The 20951-nt window shown below is 55.4% G+C and overlaps 2 protein-coding genes across 3 annotated transcripts; one reads left to right on the forward strand and one right to left on the reverse strand.

The window, feature by feature from the left end:
- Window positions 1–1959: 1959 nt before the first annotated feature.
- Window positions 1960–4057, reverse strand: MYOC (myocilin). The gene is made up of 3 exons (XM_075711419.1): window positions 3568–4057; window positions 2884–3003; window positions 1960–2744 (listed from the first exon to the last, which is right to left on the reverse strand). The coding sequence occupies exons 1-3, from the start codon at window positions 4055–4057 to the stop codon at window positions 1960–1962; spliced, it is 1395 nt and encodes a 464-aa protein (XP_075567534.1).
- Window positions 4058–5037: 980 nt separating this feature from the next.
- On the forward strand, window positions 5038–17483 carry VAMP4 (vesicle associated membrane protein 4). Of its 2 annotated transcripts, none has more exons than XM_075710988.1 (7): window positions 5038–5147; window positions 7127–7173; window positions 7536–7586; window positions 14779–14879; window positions 15461–15540; window positions 15725–15776; window positions 16834–17483. In XM_075710988.1, the coding sequence occupies exons 1-7, from the start codon at window positions 5082–5084 to the stop codon at window positions 16860–16862; spliced, it is 426 nt and encodes a 141-aa protein (XP_075567103.1). In that variant the 5' UTR covers window positions 5038–5081; the 3' UTR covers window positions 16863–17483. The 2 variants fall into 2 exon arrangements, with proteins under 2 accessions (XP_075567103.1, XP_075567105.1); XM_075710990.1 differs by having other exon boundaries at window positions 7539–7586.
- The last annotated feature ends 3468 nt before the right edge of the window (window positions 17484–20951 follow it).

The raw sequence follows: 20951 nt of genomic DNA on the forward strand, positions 1-20951 counted from the left end.
CAGCTGGGGGGTGTGAGTCCTAATGCAGGGGGCTGCGCCACGGCAGCTGCACAGGTGCATCGCTGGCAGGGCACGTGCCTTCACTTGCACCAGCTCGTAGTGAGCATCCCAGCCCCACACTGGGCCTGCTGGGGAGCGAGAAAGGGTCTTTCAGCCTCCTGTCTCGATGTGCTGGGGTCCCACCCACCACCCACCCTGTGGTAGGATGTGTCCCTGTCCCAGTGGTCTGGGAGGGCCCTCCACCTGTTCACCAGGGCAGCCCTCACTGTGGAGGAGCGTGTGCTTCCTATGGCCGGGACCCCCTCATCTCCCACCTTTCTAGAACAGGGTCAGTTCTGAGCCAGGGTCCATCCCTGCGGCCTCCTGGCTCCGAGTGGTACCATCCCCTTGGTGAGCAGCCAACCCCCCCCGGTGCTGCGGTAGCAAAGGGAGGGGGGCTGCCTCTGTCCCCCCACCCCTCCTGCCCTGTGCTGCCCCCCCCCCCCCCCGCCACCAGCCAGCCCAGCCTGCAGCCTGGCCCCCTGAAGCTCATTAATCTTTCCCATTTGGCAAATCTCTAGTGTTTAGCACTGAAGCTTTGACTTCTATTTTGATGCAACATTGTGGGCATGTCGCAGCCCTTCTTCGCACTACATAAAGGTGCTCCTGAGGTTGGCCCTGCCAGCAGCTACCTCCCGCACGTGGCATTTTCCTGGCCAAAGCGTTACAGCATCCCGCTGCCAGTGCCTTCAGCCTGCCTGTGCACCGAGGGGGGCACCGGTGCTTCACACTCCCTCTGAGCTCCAGCCCACCAAACCCCCAGGAAAACCCGGGCTCAGAAAGACAAGGTGCAAGGCAGTGGCGGTGGGCAACATTTATTGGGCCGGGACCCTGTGCATCCCCCGGGGGATGCGGCTGCTGCTGCCCCATCTGCCAGGGAAGGGAGGAAGGAAAAGCCTCCTATAAACTTTCTACAATAAATAGTTAAAACGGCGTGTTTTGGCCCAGCCTGGAGAGTGCTGCCGGCCAGGCCGGGCTGTAGCTGCCGCGCTGCGTCAGTGGCCAGGCATGGCTGTAAAGGCGAAGCGCGTGGCTGAGGGGCTGGGCGAGCGGAGGGGCTGCTTGGCTGCGGGGTGCTCTGCCAGCACTCCTCACTACTACTCTCTTGGCTTCTTTTTTCCCCCCAATAAAACAAGGCTTGTGCAATGAGTGTCCATGTTCCCCGCTGCTTTTTATCCTGCTGGATGATTTTTGGAGGCAGCTGAGCTCTGGGATGCCCCCGGGCACCGGCAGTGTGGGGTGCAGCAGGGCTTGTGGGCTCTCAGCAGGGGAGCGCGGGGCTGCTGGTGGTGCACGAACACTGCTCTCCTCAGCAAGGCCGGCCTGAGCTGGGGAGGCCTCCCCAAAACTGCTGCTGCCGGGGGCATCTGGTGGGCAGCAGTGGTGCTCCTGCTCAGCAAGGGCCTGGAAACTTGAACCCCAGCCTGCAGAGGGGATGGCTGCTTGCAACCACGGAAAGCATTTATTTTCAGGTGCGACCCTCCTGGGCAGCTTCTCCCCACCTCCACTGCCTGCCCTGCCTGGCCTTTGCTGCACCTGAGCCCTCCCTGCTCCGAATTTGGGATGGCTGGGCTGGGAGCTCCAGAAGGATGCTACAGGGGCTCAGGGCTGGGTACTGCTGTGGCCCATCCAAAACCCACAGAGGCCAGGGAGAGGTGTTTCACTGGCTTGACTGGTCTCCAGAGAAACACTTAATTCCTCTCCACTACACTCAAGCATGACGGGATGTTGCCAGAGGTGCCAGCAGGGACGATGGTGGCCCCATCGTGGCGCAGCTGGTCAGCGTGTGGCCCCCACCACCGCCCAGAGCTGTCTGAGCCGGTGCTCCCGGCTGCGCCGGGGGGAGCTGGGGAGCAAAGCGAGGTGCCGAGGCGTGCGCAGGGGTCGTAGGGGCTGAGCCAGCCTGTCCCCAGCCCCAGCTCACAGCCGGGAGAGGCGGACAGGGTAGGTGACCATGTTGAAGCTGTCCCAGGCGAAGAGCTGCCGCTCGGCGGGGTTGTAGTCCACCATGCTGAGGTAGCGGAAGCGGTTCTCGAAGGGTATGCTGAGGGCCCGGCTGGTGCTGGTGGCCGTGTCGTAGGCGAAGTTGATGGTGGCGTTGGGCGCAGAGTAGCTGCTGACGGTGTAGAGGGTGCCGCAGATGACAAAGGAATTGGCCACCCCTCGCTTGCGGATGTTGGTCTCCCAGGTCCGCTGGATCTCCAGTGTCTCAGGGTCCAGCTTGGAGAGGACGATGGCCCCCCTGGCCTTCTCGGTGCTGTAGATCACCCAGAGTCCTGTCTCATCCACTGCCAGGTCGATGTCGGTGTAGCCCCCCCAGGAGTAGGGGTACTGCCCGTGGTAGCCGGCACCGGGGATCTCCCTCTCAGCCGTGACAGCCTCTCCCCGCAGGTCGTAGCGGGCCACGGCAGGGGAGCGGCGGGGCTGGAAGAAGAGCCCACCGCGGTAGACGACGGCCCCCGTGCTCTCCAGGGGCCGTGGCAGGATGTGCACCTTGGCGGGGTAGCCCTGGGCCAGCTGCTCAGCTGCCTCGTACTGGAAGAGCTGCCGGACCTCCGTGCCCACCACGTCCACGCGCCAGGTGGTCTCCCGTGTGAAGGGGGGCACGGGCTCGGGGTCCTTCATCCACACGCCGTACTTGCCGGCGATGGACTCTGCCCGGCCGAAGACGACGGGCTCCCCCACCCACACCAGCTTGCCGCAGCCTGCTCGGGGACAGGAGGGGAGAGAGAAAGGGGTTAGTGCTCAGCGGCGGCGGCAGCGCCCAGTGTGCCCCTCGGGAGGGCCAAGCCGTATTTGTGAGCAGCGGAGCATGCGGCTGGCCGGCCATGCCGGCGGCAGTACCCGAGTCCTCGCTCCCCGGGCGGCCGAGCGCGGTCTCCTCCAGCAGCCGGGATGCGGGAACCTCCGTCCTCTCCGACTGCAGCTCCTGGTAGGTGAGGGGCTGTGGGTCCCAGCGGGTGGCTGCGGCAGGGCCAGGTGCAGGGTGAGCAGGGGCCGAGCCAGCCCCCCTCATCACCACACCTGCCCTCGCTGCACTGCGGGGGCTCCACGCTGGACCATTGCCCCCCAAAATGCCAACGCCTCAGTTGGGAGCCCAGTGCCCTCTCTCGCTGCAGCGGGGCACATCTGTGACCCACTGATGGGGACCCCGCTCCGCAGCCACTGATGCTGTTGCCCCCCAGGTGAAGGTTTAATCTTCCTTGGGGGAAACTCCTAATCCCCCCAGATTAGCGTGGTCCCCTGCGTCCCCCCTCTGCTGCGGGGTGGATGATGGGAGGAGGAGGGCTCCGGCTGCCAGCCGTGATTTAGGGATGCGGAGGGGGTTTGGTGCAATGGGCTGTAACCCCCTGGTAGGGCTGAGCCCTGCAGCGGGCGAGCGTCCCGCCAGCGTCCCCAAGAGCGGGAGGCAGCGGTGGGTGCACCGCATGGGGGGGGCAGCAAAGGGACTTGACCTTTGCCCAGGGGAGAGGCACCGGCGGGGAGTCGGTGGCAGGGATGCACGGGGAGTCCCGGCCCCGCACTTACCTTTGCCGGGGGCACGCAGGGCGTCGCGGCCGGGCCCCTCTCCGCCGGGGGGGCAGCGGGTGGCCCGCAGCCGGGTGATCTCCTGGGCGCTGCTCTCCAGCCGCCGCCTCAGCTCCTCTTTCTCCCGCTCCAGCCGCCCCTTCTCCTCCTCCAGCCGGGACTTGGCCCGCAGCAGCTCGCTGTAAGCGGCCTCCAGGCGAGCGGCCGGGGCCGCTTGCTGGGGGTCCCGGGCCCCCCCCGCCTCGCCTCCTCGCGGCCCCGAGCCCCGCTCCCGGCTCTCCAGCCGGCTCAGGCGGGCGGCGAGGGCGACCAGCTCGGCCCGCAGCTCCGGCACACCGCCGGCATCGGGGCAGGCGGCTTCGACGGGGCTGGCCACCGTGAAGGAGTAGGTGCAACGCCCGGTGCTGTCATCGGCGCGCCGGAGGAAGGCCGTCTCGGCCCGGCAACCCAGGGCCAGGCACCCCCAGAGCAGCAGCCAGGCCCCCAGCATGGCCCCGCGCCGTCCGTGCCCTCGGCACCTCCGCTCCGCCGCACGCCGGGCGCTGCCGCCCGCATTTATAGGGCGGGAGGGCGGCGGGGAGAGGGTCAGGGCAGCGGGGGGACGGACGAGCCGGAACCTTCCAGATGCCTGTGGCGGCGGCGGCTTTCGCCCAGGGGCAGCCGGCGCTCCCCCCGCGGCCTCCCCGAGGCCGCTGGCCGGGCTCCGGCAGCCTGCGGCCGCCGCCAAGGGCTTTGCTGCCGGGGCCGAGTGCCAGGGGCGATGCCGGGGGCCGAGGCGGCCGGACCCCCCCGCTGCTGGCAGGGAGGCGTCGTGCGGGGCCGAGCCGGGAGCGCCGCCAGCCCCCGGGCTCCTGAGCCAGTGTGTTCCCGGCCTGGGGCCGCCCCCGCCACCGCCTCCCCAGCCGCTCCCGCCGGCTCTCGGCTCCGCGCCCCGCCCCGGCCCCGGCCCCGGCCCGGCATCGATAGCTCGGCGCTCGGCGCGGCGGGCGGAGTGCCGAGGTGGTCGATGGGACAGCTGAGGCGCCGCCGCTGCCCCGGCCATTTCCCGCCGGCCCGGCCCGGAGCGGGGCCCGGTGAGCGGGGCGGGGGGGTGGCGGGGTCCTGCGCCGCCGCGGGGGTGGGGTGCCTCTGTCTGGGCACCGGCTCTGCTCGTCAGTGGCCCCCGGGGCACCGGAGGGCTGGACTGGACTGGACTGGAGCGGCAGGGCCGGGCGAAAGCGCGGGTGGCGGGCGCCGGCTGCCCTTGCATCCCCCTTCCCCTGGGGCCATTTTATCCCCCCGTCGCGGGGCCTTTTCGTCCTTTCCCCCAGCCCCTTTGGGCCCACCGCTGCGGGGGCTCCCCGGCCGCCCGCGGGGCCCCGCTGTGCGCTCCCCCCGTCCCAGGCCCGGGCGAGGGGCGGCCGGGGGACGCGCGGTTCGGGCGCCGGGCAGCCGGGTGACCCGGCCGTTCCCTGCGCCTCCCCTCCAGGATTCTCCTCCCGGGCACGAAGCCGCCTCTCCCGCAGGTAGAGACCATGCCTCCGAAATTCAAGCGGCACCTGAACGACGACGAGGTGACGGGCTCGGTGAAGAGCGAGCGGGTGAGTGCCGGCGGGGCGGGGGACCAGCCTGTCCTCCCGGTGCCGGTGGCTGTAGCGGTGCCGTGACGGGCTGGTGCTTACCCACGGGTGGCCGGGGTAGGTGTCCACGGCGGGCAGGTGGGTGTTAACGCGCCCTGGGGACCCCGAGACCCCCGACATTGCCCCGTGCCTTTAGCCGCCGGGCTGGTGCAAGGTGAATTGCGGCTCCCTTTGCCGAAGAGACTTGTGCCACCGCAGCCTTCAGCCATGGGGCCCGATGGCCATATCGCTGTTGATAGCGGCATTTAGCTCGTGAGGGGACTGTCTGTGCAGCAAACCTGATCTGTGTATTTTAAAACAAACCCTGTTTGGAAATACGGCTGTTTTGAGAATCTGTTGTGGTTCCTTTAGGCTGTATCTATGGCCGTGAGATCCCGGTGTGCTCCAGTCTCCTGCCTCTCCACAGAGCTTGGCCTGGGCACGTTGTGGCTCTCCTCCCCACGTAACTGGCTGAAGGACTCGTGTGAAGTTACCCTGTGCTTTACAGCTGAATTTTTTTCCTGTCACCAAGGTCCCCTGATGTTTCAGGCTTTGAATACGGGTCAAAGTCGTGCAGCTGCCTGTTTTAGATGAAGTGGATTTAACCTGATGTGTTTGTCCTGGGGTCATACTGTCCTAAAACTGAGTTTAGACTGTAGTCTAAAATGTTGCTGCAGCTCACGATAGCTGTCAGTGAGACAAGGATCCTGTGTTGCCAAGAGCCGTTTGCTCATCCCTTGAGGGAGGCAATGGCTGAAACTATTGCGTGGTCTCGCAGGTTGCTTAAGTTGATTGAGCAAACATGACAAGGATGGAAATGTAAAAGCTTCAAAGTAAGAGCACTGCGCGGGTGGGAGCCCGAATTTATGCATAGGGGAAGCAGAAGCTATGGTACTGTAAGGGCCATCTGATGTGTTCCTTGGCTCCCACATTTAGCGTGCCATTTTCCCCTATTGATTATTTTTGACCCTAAGTAGATGTTACTGGGAGCCCTCAGCTCAATTGGAAAATTTGTGCTGCCCTGATATGAGAAATGAACTCTAGTAATGTTTTTGTCCAAAACTTTCAGGATTAAGTAGGATTGTGGGGTTGCTCTTGAAAATTAGCCTTTGGATCATCTGATGGAGTGTGGTGGAACAGCAAATCTGAGCCCAGGAGGAGCCCTTTGGCGTGAAGCAGGGGAGCTACTGGACTGCTCTGCTTTCCAGCCTGGCTGTAGCCTTAGCTGGAGTTGGGGGTTTGGAGGGGCCGACCCCTCTGGATGTGCCATGCAGGGAGCCCAGCATGTTTCCTTGCAGTTGTCCTTCTTATATCTGCTGCCATCAGATGGCTGGAGGAACCACGTCCTCCAAATCGGGATTGGATCTGACTTCCCATGTGGATGGGATACCCCAGGGTGGCTGTAGGTGATGTTGATGTTTTTTGAGCAGCTGCAGTTGACTGAGTGCAGTGCTGGGGATTGTCCCTTGAGCAGAGAGGGCCTTCCTTCCACAGCTGGCCTGCACAGGGGCTCTCTCTGCTGCTTTCCAAGGCAGGGCTCAATGTGCTAATGCACTGGTTGCTTCTGCATTGTAGGGAGTTGTACTGATCCCTAGAATTGGGATCTGAACCTGTGCAGGCAACTGGTCATTGATGCAAATCCAGTTTGGCTCAGTGGCAGAGGTGCGAGTTGTCCAAGTCAGAGCTGCAGAGCCGTGCAATGGTCTGTGCTGTACAGAGCTAGCAAACACCACTGAGGTGATAATAGCAGCACAGAGACGTCCAGCTCAGTCCCTGATCACAAGGAGAGAGAAACAGCACAACTCCAGACACCTAAAAAGTACCACTGATGCTCTCCAAAGGAGGTCTTATGCGTAACCTGCAGTTGGAGGGTGCTGACGGCATCCTAAGGTCTGGAAACGTGTGTGTGAAATGGTGGTTGCTTATTCATGAGGTGGTTTGTTTTTTTCCTGTGTTTGCAGAGGAACCTGTTGGAGGAAGATTCGGATGAAGAGGAAGACTTTTTCTTGTGAGTTTCTTGAACAGTTGCTGTAGGGAATGCAATGTCTTAACTGCCTACATCTCTCAGACCGGAGGTGTCAAATACTAAAAGCTGGTCCCTGCCACATAGGTGGGGGCTTAGGAATCAAAACCTTTCATTCCTTTGAGACAGTCTCCTGGAGCCTTGGCATCGAGCGTGAGTTAAGGCTTAATAGGTGTGACCTGTATAAGAGTGGTGTGTCCCATGTATTCTAAGACATGGGAGGGACTGATGCGAGGCATGAGAACAATCCTCCATGCTCAAGACATGGGTTCTGTCTTTGAGTCTTTGGTTTAAATACATGTTTTCATTGTATCTTCCATCCTGATTGCTGTCTTTTCTGCCTGCAGGAGAGGGCCTTCTGGACCAAGATTTGGACCCAGGAATGACAAGATCAGGCAGTAAGTTGTTCCTCAGTGTCACACAGATAACTTCTTTATTAGGGCACTGCAAGCTCCTGCTGCTGTCTTACCGGAGTATTTCTGTGTAGTTCTGAATATGAACATGGCTTGTGCTTTCTTTCTTCTAATTGACATTTCCTACCCTACCTGTCCACAGCTAAGGGAAATCTCAAATTTGATTCATGCTATCATGCTATCAAGAAATTGTGCATTGACAGAGGTGAAAGGAGAGGATTGTATCACAGTAGCTTAGTGGAGTTTCTAAAGCTCTTGCTGTATTCTGGTGATGACCTGTTCCATGCTTTTATGAGGCTCCTTTTTTAGAGCATTAACCCTGAATTTTAACCTTCACTAGCACCTTTTTTACTGTTTCATTGCTTTTTTTTTTTTTTTATCATCCTGTAACTTGCTCCTCAGTGTTTCAAGAAAGCAAGTGGTCAGGAGCACATCAGGACCATGTTTTTTGGGCAGTGGCTGGTCCTCTGGCCTCCTCTTCTCCAGATAAAAACCTGATATAGGTGACCTGAAGATGAGCAGTGACTCAGTGGGTTAAAGCAGCTGGACAAACAGGAAACCATTACAGCTGGAGGAGGATTATTGACTGTATTAAGGCAAGAAGGAAGGAGTGAACACTCTGGATCCTTCTCCTATCGAGTCATTTCCTGCATGATGCTTGATGCTTGTTCTGGGCTCCAGTTTGTCCTGCCCTTTCCTATAAGGGATGCGATGGTGGTACTTAATGGAAAGTGGGGGGAACATTCACAGACCCCTGTTTTGTCTTGCACTGTTTCCTTTGCTGACCTCCGTGCAGCCAGAACAGAGATCTGTGTGGGGACTGATGTCTGGGCGTTATTCAGACTGGGTTGTCTTGTGTGCAGCCTGAGTGTTGCTCTTCGTTAGGGATTTTTTTTCACGCCGGGAAGAAGCCAGAGCAGCTCTGAGATGACTCATTGCCAGCGTCAGTGTTAGGCAGTGCTTGCTTGTGTGCCTGCTTGCCACGTTACCTTGAGGGGCAAAGTGCACTTGAGTTACACAAGAGGCAGCGGGTTGGTCACTGTGCCCTGCATTTTCAGGGGGTCTCTGTTCCCTCCACGGTGTGGGGATGCTGTTGGTAGAGGTGCACTGGTCCTTAGAGTAAGTCAGTGTGGATAAAGCCTCCCTTGTAGGGCAGGGCCAGGCTGATCTGGAGTGAATGAGAAGGGTGAGAATTGGTTTTATGAGTGGGGTCCTGCCCGCATAAAAAGGTGGATAGGGGGTGATGTCTACCCCTTTGTCTTCCTCTGCTGGAAAGGAATTACAGACTGTCTTCTGCCTTCCTTGCGTGGTGAGGGGAACACGGGAGCTCTTCTCTTCCCACTGTTTTGGACAGGCAGGAGGGAGCAGGGACTTAGGTAGAGGATAGCACTGCAGCTGTGAAGGGGAAGAAAAATGAAAGAAGGAGCTGGTGGGTTCATAGGTTGATATGACTAATGCCCAACACACGTGAGGCTTGCCTGTTGCTAGAGATTGCCTGTCTAGTGGAGCTGGTATGGAATATGTCCCTTGGGGTAGCAAGTGGCTACATCTATCTAGTATCTAGAGCATCTATTATAAAATAGTATCTATTTTCTGCTCTCATCAATGTTGATTGCTTTGTTTAATAAGCACTTACAGCATGCAGTCATCACTTCTTGTCATGGAGCTTATTAAGTTTCTGATCAGACCGGCCCTTGTGCTGGATGGATGGATGCCTGGTCTCTTAATGATGGAGCTTGCTCTGGTTTCAACAGAGGAGGAAAAGGAGGGTTGGGTTGCTGCTGAAACACTGTAAGGAAAAAACATTTTAAGGAGGAATTTGAGCATTTGGAGAGCTGAGGCATAGCTGGGCAAAGCTAGAGAGACGGTAGCTGTACGGGGCTGAAGGAACGAGGTGTGAGGATAGGCGTACAAGGAAACTGGATGGAGGACTGGGTAGAGGAAAAAGTGATGGGATCATGGGAGCAAAGCTGTGGAACATGTTGAATGTGAGGGGCAAGATTGGAAACTTTTCCTAATTGTCTTTGGCAGTGAAGGGGCTTGGGTCAGGGTGGAGTTGGCAGCAGAGACCCTCGAGCCTGGCTCAGCTGCAGAAAGAGGTGGTGGGGAACACTGCAAACCTCATAGGGGAGAGAGATGCGTTAGAGCCAGCAATAGTAGCAGGAGGAAGTGTCACAGTGCCCTCCATGCTGTGTTTTGTCCTGATGTGTCTGGAAGTTTGGGCTCTGTTGTCCCAACAGCTGCTCAGTTGGGGTAGATGCTCCCCCGGTAATTAAGTGGCCACATGGGGTCCCTTAGGCTCCCTCTGAGACCTCTGCATGCCTGGGGTAGGCTGGAGCTGAAAGGTAGCTTTTAATAGGCTTTTATCCTTTTCCCCAAAGTTACAAAGAACGGGGAAGGGAAAGCTGATCTCTCTTCTCTGCCTTCGCTTCCAAGCTTTGTGAGAAGTCCTGAATGTGTGTTGTGAGAGCTCTTAGTGTCTTTTCGGGGGAAGGTGGGATGTTCATCTTCTACCTGGGTTTCGTTTATTTAGAGCAGGAGCTTCTCATCACAGGTCATCTTTTTCAAAAACGCTACTAAAATTGCCCCCTTTTCTGTGCTGCTTGACTTCCTTCACTGCTGATGTTTCTGCTTTCAGGTGACTGTGCTGCTAGGTTCGATTCCTGCGTGTGCTGGCAGTGAGGCTCAGCACACTGTTGTGGTTCCCCGGGAACCAGATCTTGGTCCCTGTGATTGTGTTGCTGAGGGTGGCCAGCATCCCCAGCCCTGGGGCTTGGCCCCAGTGGCTCTATTTGGCTGCAAGCCCCAAGTTACATCCCGAGGAGGGGGAGGGTTTGGGTAATGGTTTGAAGGCAAGAGTTGACAGCAGCTTCCCAGAGCCTGGCTGCTCATTGCAGGTGGCTGGCTGTGCAGTGGGCCTCAGCCATAGTCCAGGCTTTCATTTGAAGGTAATACCGAGACCATGTTGTCAGGCATCGTTGTTGGGTATAATCCTTTCAAGGACTGAAGGGCTTCAGGGAGGCATAGACTGCTGTCTTTCTCACAGTTGGGATGAAGCAGCAACTTAAAACCAGGGATCTGTGGCACAGTTCAGTGCTGATACCCCGTTATTGAGTACGGCAGGGCTTTCTGCCGGGCAGCCCCTCTGCAAAGGGCTGTGCCTCGGGGAGCACTGTGCTGTGCTGGCCTCCTGCCTTTGCACCATCCATCTGGCTTGGCTTTCCATCCTGTTCCCTCTTCCCTGGGTTACTGCCACAGTGAGGGGTGTTTGGCTGTAATTTGCACCAAAATACACAGCACTATTAATATCGCTGGGGTGGAAAATAGAAGTGTGTCATGCTGGCTGTAAACAGCCAGCTTGGAGACAAGAAGCAGCCTTGAGCAGCGCATCCCATGGTGCGTGTGCGGCCTGTTTACGGTGTCTGAAGAATGCAGCACTGTTGTTAGCTCAACACCGTGACCAGCCCATGGAGGTTTTCAGTAGCTAACCCAGTGTGGCCAAAATGGAAAGGCTTATTCCTCCCACTCTAGACCTGGCAAAGCACAAGAAATGAGGAGTCTAAACCAAGCTAAGCACCATTGGGTCTCTTGTTGTTGCTTTGACAGCGTACACTTGCTGTCCTTGTTAAAAGCATCATATTTTCAGTAATTAGTAAGAAGGAGGGTCATGGGAGACATGTTTCATGCTTTTGTCTTGCTCCCTTTCCTGGCAGGTATTTATTCTACTTTATTTCTCTTGGAAATCTGGCAGGAGTGAAGCACATGAAATGTATGTGTCAAAAGCCAATAGCTCCCTAACAGGAAATACACTTCGTATTAGAGGATTCATTCTCTCTTGCCAAATAAAACAACAAAATATTTTCTTCTTGATGCGACTTGAGTTTCCAACCTCAAGCAGGCCAAACTAGTGGGAATTGTTGAATTTGCTCTGAAACTGTAGAGCCGATGCATAGGCTGGGCATCTTTCAGCCCCCTCCTGGAGAGGCATCTCTTGCAGCAGTGATGGGTGGGAGAGATCAGAAAGCAGGGACTGGCTTAAGGTTTGATTAAGGCACTGTGTGGAGATCAAAGTTTCATTCCCTGGCTTGGTCTCTTCCCTCCTGTTTTTTTTTCCAGGGTTCTCTTTTACATCAGATACCAAAAGGTGTTGAGTGTTCAAATGTGTCTGTGTTTCATGGGAGTTAAACACCTCAACATTTGCGAGAGTTTAAGCCTTGATTTCTCTGTGCCTCCATTATCCATCTGTGAAAAGTTTTGTTCTCCAGGGGATGGCTAACAGCATGCCTAGGCTATGGGCAGGCAGCAAAGGCACACCGCGTTTTGCCAGCGGCTCAAGTGAAAAGAGGTGGGATGCTGAGGTGCAGCTTGGGCAGTGGGGGTCTCTGCTCCATAGGTGTCTCCCAAATGCTGGTACGCAGCAGAGCAGCTCAAAGTTACATACCTGCCCACTCTGCCTCGAATGCTTTGGGGTGCCCTGGGACTGCAGCAGCATCTCTCCAGGCTCTGCCCTGTACTGGTGGGGATGCAGGTGGCATTGCATTGCTCCTAGATGCATTGTAACCTTGTGTGCTCCTGCTTGTTAGTTGTACCAAGATAACTTGGTTGTAAATCTGTTGTGGGAGGAAATCCCTTTATTTTGAAGCCAGTAAATGATTTTAGAAACATTTACATACTGCAAATGTAGTCTTCTGCCTGTGAAACCGATGTTTAAGGCCTTCGAGTTTTTGCCAAGTTGGCTCATCTGGGATAGCAGATGTTTCTGCTTTTCCTCTCTCACCCCAAGCTATAGCAGCGCTGCTGGCAGCTCTGAGCTGGGACTTGTCTGTTGTGGTGAGGTAAGGAAACCCCCTCGCAGAGCATGCCTCCTCCTCATGTCCTCACCTGCTGCCCAAGGAAGGGCCACGGTGCTGCACGTGTCCTGCGTGGGGTGCACGCTTTGCTCCACAGGGTACCGCTGCATGTTTCTCAGGCAGCACCCACCTATGTCCTCAGTGCCACCTTCTGTGCTTTCCCAATGGTGGCAGCTCTGCCACCCACCTTGTACCATTGTAAAACAAATGATGGATGAGAAGAGGCTCATGGGCATGGGGCCGGTTCCTGCTGAGAGGCATTTGGGGATTATCTATGCCTTTCCCCTCCAGATAAGAAACTCCTAGCAGGCGGCTGCCACTGCACAGTGTAGGTGGGTGCAGAGAGATGCTGCTCCCACGGACTCTGCGATGCAGCACAGGGAAGGCAGGTTCCTTTCTTGTGGTATCCTAGGAAAAGCAAGTTTTTACATGCACTGCTGGAGTCCAGCATGTGCCATAAGAGGGGTGTTGAGTCAGAAATTGGCTTCAGAGGGTTTGCCTGGCTGTTCCAGCTCTGGAAGCCTCAGTGCAGTGGTGCTACAGAGCCTGACCTAAAACCCTAAGATGGGAAGCCCCCTCGTATTCAAAGACCTGGAGCTCTTTCTAGAGCTTTTCAGGGAGAAAAAAGCCTTTTCTTTTAATGACTTTCCTTGCTCGTTTTTGGGACGATAAGTAAACGTGATCAAGGCACCTGCTTGTCCATTGCGACCACTATTGCTTGTCACAGCCGCTCCTCAAGCGTGCGTCTCGGCGCAAGTGTCTGCTTGGCGAGAGGCATGTAGCTAATAGGGAGACAGGAGAAATAGGTCAGTGTGAACCTATGCCTCTAATTAATTAATTAGAGGCATGGTGGCTAGGATGGGGCCCTGTTTCTGGTTCTGCAGTGCCCTGTTGACTGGCCTTGGACAAGTTGCTCTGGGTCTCCCTTGGCCCTGGCTTGCGGGGCCATAGTGGAGGATATGCTGTCCTGTCTTGCCAAGTGCTCTGAGCTTGGGTGCTGGATGGTGGCTCTCTAAGTGGTGGAGTTGGGTCTGGTGCTGCTGTAAAAACTGATTTGGCAAATAACGTCTTTGAACATCTGCATCTGTGAGATGGCAGTGGGGAGGAGAGGGTTTTACATGGGTCCAAAGAGGAAGGTGTTGTGACTGGCTAATTTGGGGAGTAGGAGAGTGTGGGTGCTAAGCAGGTGCAAATGATGAAGTGGTGGCAACCCTTCTTCCCTTTGGGGACACCAGTGACGCACTGTTAATAGGAGGTGTGTTTCTGGTAACATGGAGAGCTGCTGAAGTGGCCTATTTGTGCTGCCTATTTGGGAAATGCTGGATGCATTTTGATATATTTAAAGTGCTTAAATGTTTTTAATCGATGCAACCCAAGTCATCAAATCTAATACTTACACAGAGCGAGTGGCCTGAAGCTATTTCTGTTTTGTTGCTCTGTGTGTAGTGTTGCCTCCAAGACGTTGCTGTTACCATTTACTTTCTGGGAACGGTATGTCTCAAACAATGTATTGTCTCCCTAGGGCCCCAAGAAATGTCTTATTTCTATCTCCAGGAAAATAAAAGTGTTTTAGCTCCAAAATACAAACCAGAATGTAGCAGTATTTTTCCACCAGGAGAATTTTTCTCTCTAACCAATGTGGCTTTTTTATGGAGTGAATAAATGCATTTATAATAACCCTGCGGGTGTGATTTAGGCTACTGTTCACTGGAGCGACTACCCACGGAGTTGCGTAACCTATGAGAAGATGGATTATAATAACTTGGTTTAGTTCATATCAGCCATTTCTTTACTGTCCTTTTGATGCCCCTGGCAGAGTGAGTTTCATTTAGCAACTTGGTTCCCGGAGGGGAGAGTGCACCTTGCTTTGATTTCACCCCAAGTTATTTAGGAAAGGTGTGCGAGGTTCTATGAAATCTGGAAATATAAAGTGCGGGGTTTTTTTGTTTGGGTTTCCCCCCCATTCCTCCTTCGTGAGCTCTTCTGCAGCAGAGGTGCCCACCAACAGCAATTAGTGCCTTTTCTTACTGTATTTGTGTGTTAAAGGTGTTACAGAGGGTGCCCTGCTTTTGCTGACTTCCCAGTGCTCTCTCTGAGCCCCTTGTGTTCCCTTGCCCTTCCTGGGATTGCCAAAGACCCACCCCAGGCAATGCTGTGCCTCTGGCTTTCTCAGCATCCCATCAACCTCCCTCCACTGTTGTCCCCTTTGATTTTTGTCGGCGAGCTCCTGGACCCCATCAGCCTGGGGTGACTGAGCAAGGGCTGGTGCTGCAATGCAGCTGGCGGTGCTTGTTTCTGCTCCTCATGCTGCCTTTGCTCTGCTCTAGTGTCCAGAACCAGGTGGATGAAGTCATCGACGTTATGCAGGAGAACATCACAAAGGTGATTGAAAGAGGCGAGCGGCTGGATGACCTGCAGGATAAATCAGGTGCGATTCTAAATGCAGCTCTTCTGGCCTGTTCCCCACATCTCTTCCCCATTGCTGGGCCCGGTCACCTGGTTTCAGTTCAGAAGGTGCCTAATGACAGACCTGGGCTTGTATTCTATCCTTCCTGGGAATGGTGTTTCCCAGCCTTGGGCTGCAGCTCCGACTTTCTGCTGACATTCTCCCCTTTCCACCTTTGGGTTCTGCTGCTCTGTGCAGAGGCGTTAGTTTGGAGGCATTTGGGTGCTGTGATCTAGTTGGTCCTTCAAGCAAAAGTAGATTGGTCTGTCTCCCAACAGCCCTGAGCACTTCAGCCGTCCGCTCGCTCGCTGGCTTGCGGAGCAAATTCCTGTCCTCAGAGGGCCGCCGGTACAAAGGGGGCTCAGTGGGACTCAGCAGGTCTGTGTGTGCTCTAGCGAAGGGCACACATTGGCATCTGCTGTGGCTTTGGTGAATCACGCTGTGGTTGGGTCTTTTCCTCTAATGCCGAGTTTATTGCTTAAAACTCAGTGGGGTTAGTAGAATGAGTGGATGCTCTGACTGTGTGCGTGCTGCTGAATCGCCTCTTTTCTTTCCTTCAATAGAAAGTTTATCAGACAACGCAACAGCTTTTAGCAACAGAGCCAAGCAGCTTCGGAGACAGATGTGGTGGCGAGGCTGCAAGGTGAGCAAGAACAGGAACAGGTAGGGATGGGTTTGTGGAAGGGTGGCTACCTGCCCTCTCCTGCAAGGGGATGGAGAAGCTCTGCTTTCTAGCTGAAAAGATGCTGGAAGGCAAAGGCCTCCTTTCAGGTTGAAGCAGCTACACATGGCACCTTGTGTAACATGCCTCTGTGCTCCCCTTGCAGATGAAGGCAATCATAGCGCTGGTGGCAGTCATTCTCCTGCTCGTGATCATCGGTGAGTAGCTCCAGGTCACCTCAGCCATGTCTGGCATTGAAATATTTGTGGCACTGCACGGAATGACACCGTGGTGCTCTTGTCCCTGGGGGGGAGCACCTGAGCCACTCCGTTGGGCCCCACTCTGCTTTAAGCTGTCTTAAGTGGTGCCTGTAGCCTACACCATGCTCCTCTTCTGCAAGGTTTAAACTGCACGCAGAGGAGCAGGCTCAAACCAAGTCCTACTGACTGTGGCCAAAGAAAGCCAACATTGCCCTGCCAACATTGTATCGATCCAGGGTTGGTACCGACTGATCCTGAGGCTGGTGGGAGTAGAGGGAAGAGTTTCAGACCAGAGCAATGTCTTCCAAAGGCCTATATATCATATATCAACCATCTTGCAATGGGCCTGCTCCCTGCAAACACTCCTCCCCAAAGCTGCCAGGCTGCTTAATTTTCAGCAAGTAGCTGTTGTGGCTTTGCTGTTGGTCTGTTCCCCTACCCTCTGTCCTTCCTGGTCTCTTGAGCTCCCCAGAGCAGAGATGTCACTGCTTTTCCTACCAAACAGGTAATAACAACCAGAGCATATTTCTTCCAGGCAGAAGAAGTAATTCAGCCCTCTGCCTGCAGAATGACATGCTCTAGGGATCCAAGCAGCCCAGCTCTTCTATGCCACTGGGTCCGGAGGGCTTTCCTCCCACCAACCATGGCCGGGGGCAGCTCTTTAACTGTTCTTGTTACTTCAGCAAAACCCTCGTGGCCTGTTGTCCTGCTGACACACAGCCTGCAGTGGGAGAGGCAGAGCTGGCAGTAGGGTGGGAGCGTTGTAGAAAGAGAGACTGATGGAAAATCCCATCTGGTTTAATTTTGGGAAGCTGGAAGGAGATGAAGGTGGCAGGAAATGTTGTCTAGTGTGTGTGCAGGCAGCAGATTGCATTAGCTTGAGCTTGGAAACACACTTTCTCTCGCAGCTGCTTGGTGTTTGTCACTGCAGAAACGGGGTGGGGATCTTTCTGGCAGGGATCGATGTTGCATGCGAAGGTGTGTGGCTGAGAGCTTGTTTCTTTGTGTCTTCCAGTACTCATAGTCCTGAAGTACCATACCTGACGGGGCAGCTGGAGGCTTCAGTGGAGCTGGCTCTGGGATAATCAAACTGCTGTGTAATTTAAGTGAGATATCTGTATATAGCTTTGAAGTTGTTTTTCTGCAAGGAGCGAGGAGGTGGGGGCAAGTAGCCAGTTCTAACAGTGTTTTAAGAACTGCCAAATGACCCTTTTTTTTTTTTTTGGTCGAGTACCTGCTCCTGCTGTCAGACTTTTTTTATAACAGACGATTCAGTTCCCAAAATGCTTGTTTTGTGGAATTCTGGGTCTCTGGTTTGGAGCTGGCTACTTGCCACTACAGTTTATCTGTATATATGGTTGAGTTGTAATATTAATAATAATATCATTTGAGCAGTTCCCTGCTGTGTGTTGTGGAAGGCAAGAGGGGACTCTGTCCTTTCATCAGAGCAAAGGAGGGGAAACATGTCTGAAGAGAAACATACCATTATGCTACAGGGATCTGACCCTTCTGTAGAGAACTGCAAGGGTGTTGTTTCTCTCATGTTTAAAAAAAAAAAAAAAAAAAAAGAAGAAGAAAGAAATAATTAGGTTTTACAATCCAGAAGACTTTCTGATCCTGCCATGGGAATGCACAAGCTCAGTGTTTTCAGTATCACTGCTTACAACTGTGACTAAAGACATTCCAGTAAACCTATTTTTGACTGTACATGTGGAGTTCCTGCACGTCTTCATAGTGTTCTGGAGGACATTCACAGCACTCTGCTGCCGCGAGTCCCTAGGAAAGGGCTGTTTCAGTGTTTTCTTAACCAAAAGCAAGAAGTGTGTGTAAAGCCCAGCTATTAGCTGAATGATACGAAAGACACAGCAGGAGGACAGCAACTCTCCTGAAACCAGTCCAGGGTGAACAAGCCCATTTCATATTCGGAGTCCTTCATCACACCTTGATGTGGTGGTTGTGGTCCCAAATGCCAGCCCATTTTGTGTCCCTGTGATCCAGTGGGGTGGGGATTGTTGCCAGACAGATGTGCTGGGGTGCTCGGGGAGGTGTAGGGACCCCTGTGCTGGACTACACAGGAGCTGAGGTCCTCCATCCATGGGTGGGACTTCTGCACTTCGGCTGTCTGCAACCTTGGTCTCAGGTGTCAGTGGCATTTCTGTCTGCCCTTTATTTTTGGGACCCTTGTTCCTTCCACCCTTGAGCTTCGGACTTTAGCTGAGCTGCGATCAGGCTCTCCTGGTTCTCTTTTTCCTGTCTCTTTTCTGATGAGAGAAGCATCGTCCTGCTTAGTGTGTGTCTGAAGTAATGTTGGAGAGGGGAAATGGTGCCCCAGAGAATTCTCAGTGCCATGTCCCAGCTTCCTTTTCTGAACCTGCCCTCAGTACCTTGTATGCAGTTTCCACCCGAGTGGTGCGCTTCATTCAGAGAGGGGGGATTAAAAGTGAGCACAGCAGGCTGGAGGGTTGGATGTGATTACAAGCTCTGCTTGCCCAACTGGAATATAAATAGGGCTTTTCCCCTCTGTGAGCCCTGGTCTTGCCAGGTGGGAACCAGAGAGCCAAGCTGGTTTTTTCCTCCTGAAGTGTAGCCTGGTTTTAAGATCATGCACCCAGTGGAAGGGACAAAAATCATCCTGCCTATGCCTTTGGCTACTCTCCACCTGCAAGGGATCAAGAGGGTGGATGAAGAGGGACTGTGTCTGTCTTCAGGGGGGCTGCAGGTCTCACTGACCTATCTGGTGCCTTTTCCTGCCAGCTGAAAAGTGAGTTAACAGGGCTGCAAGCCTGTGTAATGGCTGTGCTGTGCCTGCTCTGGTCTGCCTGTTAGGGCAGGCTTTACTCCTGTGGCTGGAGAGTCCTGCCAGTACCTCTTCCCTTTGCTGCTGCCGCTGCCACGCACAGAAGGACATTGGTGCTGCAGCAGCATGTCAGGACTTCAAATCTCTTCTAGCACCAGGTCTGAGCAAGAGAAGTTAGTTTTGCAGCTGCTTGCTAGAGGTAAAGCCTGGCTTTAAAGTTGGGCTGAGGGCCTTGGAGAGTGGGTGCTGGTAGGATGAAGGCTTCACGACAACCCTACTGTATTAAAGAATTGCTTACAGCTGCCGAATTTGGGAGCTACTGCTACACCCTCCTGAGCCCTGTCCTTGCTGGGTTCAGTGGATCTGTCAGCAGCATGTCCTTAGGGAGACTTTCCAGGTAGCGTTGAACCTCTCCTCAGTGCAGGCACCAGCATACCACCCCAAGAAGTGCTGCTGTTATCACCATGCCGGCAGCGTGCTGCTTCAGACAGGCACAAATGCTTTTCCAACTGACCCAGATCCATGGAAAATGAGGTGGCAAGGTTACCACCTGTGACCCTGGACCTTTTGCGTCTTGTGCCTGCCTTGGACTCATCCTTTGGTACCAAAGGGACTGGACCAGGCCCACCCCAGGCAGCTGAACACAGGCAGCAGGTTCTTGCCCTGGAAAAGCTGGCTTTCCTTGACAGTGCTGCCGGAGTGCTTTTGCAGCATCTCCCAGGAGGTTGAGGTGCAAACGGTTGTACTTGAGATGCAGGGCAGGGAAAGATGCCTTGGCCAAAGCCATCAGTGCACTTCCCTGGGTTGCCAGGATTACAGGTGTCGATCAGTTTTAGGTTCAAGTCACTGAATGCTGGGGTTGTCCTGAGCACAGACCTTCTCAAGGGACCAGCTCTGGCTGTGAGAGGCACCAGCAGCAGCAAATCAACAGTCCTGATCAGTAACTACACAGTAATAGAATTTACTGGGCAAGTTTTATAGATTTTGTTGTTGTTGTTTTTCCCCAAGGCTGGAAAGACTATTACAATGTCTGGTCTCAGGTACGTTATAGAGTGGTCCTCCTTATGTTCCTTTGAGATACCATGGTCTTTATATTGCAGCCTGTGCCGTCCCACCCTGAATTGGTGGCAGGGAGAACTGTAGTGAGCGGAAGGGCTTGTTGTTTCCAGCAGCGTCTGTGTGCTTTGGGGTTGGTTTTCACTTAGGAGACGTTACGAAGGAGATTTTACAACAAAAACAATTCCTTCACCCAAGCGTAGGGTCTGTTTTATCCATTCCCTCTTTGTGCAAGAGACAGACCTCTTCATTAGCTGCTCTTTTCTGCATGATCGCTTTTTTACAGGGAAGGGCATGTTTTGGCTGGAGTTGTGCGTTCCTGCTGCAGGGCTGGTTCCTCCTCCTAGGCTTGCTGGTGTGACCCATGCAGCAAGACCCTGGGGTCCCCACACCCAAGGGCACGGGGGATGCAGGGGTGGATGCCTGCAGCTCTGATGCAGCTGGGGAGAGGCCTCCCCACTCCCAACTCTGAGAGCTGGCCAGACCAGAGAGGAAGAAGTTCACCCTGGGCAGTGCCCTTGCAAAACAGAAGTGTCTGGGGGGGCTGGGTCTGAGGCAGAGGGCTGGGTACTGCGATGGGAGAGCTCCCCCAACCCCGCTGCTTGGCAGGGCACTGCTCCCCACTATCCTTTGGCTGGGGAGCGCTGGGCTTCACTGACCCGTTCCTCTATGGCTCCAGGCCGGGAGCAGGGTCCATCTTTTGACTCCCGAGTCCGGCTCTCCCCACCAGTGCTTTTGCTACAGCTGCCAGCTGGTCCTGCATGTACCTTCAGACGGATGAAACTCGATCGCTCCCACATAGGAAATCTGGTGTCAGAAAGTGCGGACTTGCCAGAGGTCGGGGAGTAAATAGCAGCAGCGCTTGGAGCACAATCCACTACCCAATTCCCCTGACTGCATGTGATTCTACTTCAGGGAAAATAGGGAGAGGGATCCTCCGGCAGGAGCTGCCAAACGCTGGGGAAGTAAACAGGGAGGCGGCCGCCCCCGCCCCGCTGCAGGCCGGGCCTCAGCCAGCGGGGAGTAGCGGCCGCGGGGAGGCAGGGAGGGAGCGCGGGGAGGGCCTGCGGCGGGGGACGGGGCCCGAGGGGTGGGCCCGGCCCGGCCCGGCCCGGTCCGGCCCAGCCTGCGCCGCCGCCCCCGCCACCATGGCGGCCGGCGCCCGCCCGCCGCGCGCCTCTCGCGAGACTGCCCGGGACGGCCCCGCGCATGCGCACGGGCGGCGCTACGCACCGGCGAGTGGCAATGCGCCCTCCCTCGGAGCACCGGAAGTTCTGCTC

The sequence above is a fragment of the Pelecanus crispus genome, chromosome 5 (assembly GCF_030463565.1).
Source record: "Pelecanus crispus isolate bPelCri1 chromosome 5, bPelCri1.pri, whole genome shotgun sequence".
NCBI classification, from domain to species: domain Eukaryota; kingdom Metazoa; phylum Chordata; class Aves; order Pelecaniformes; family Pelecanidae; genus Pelecanus; species Pelecanus crispus.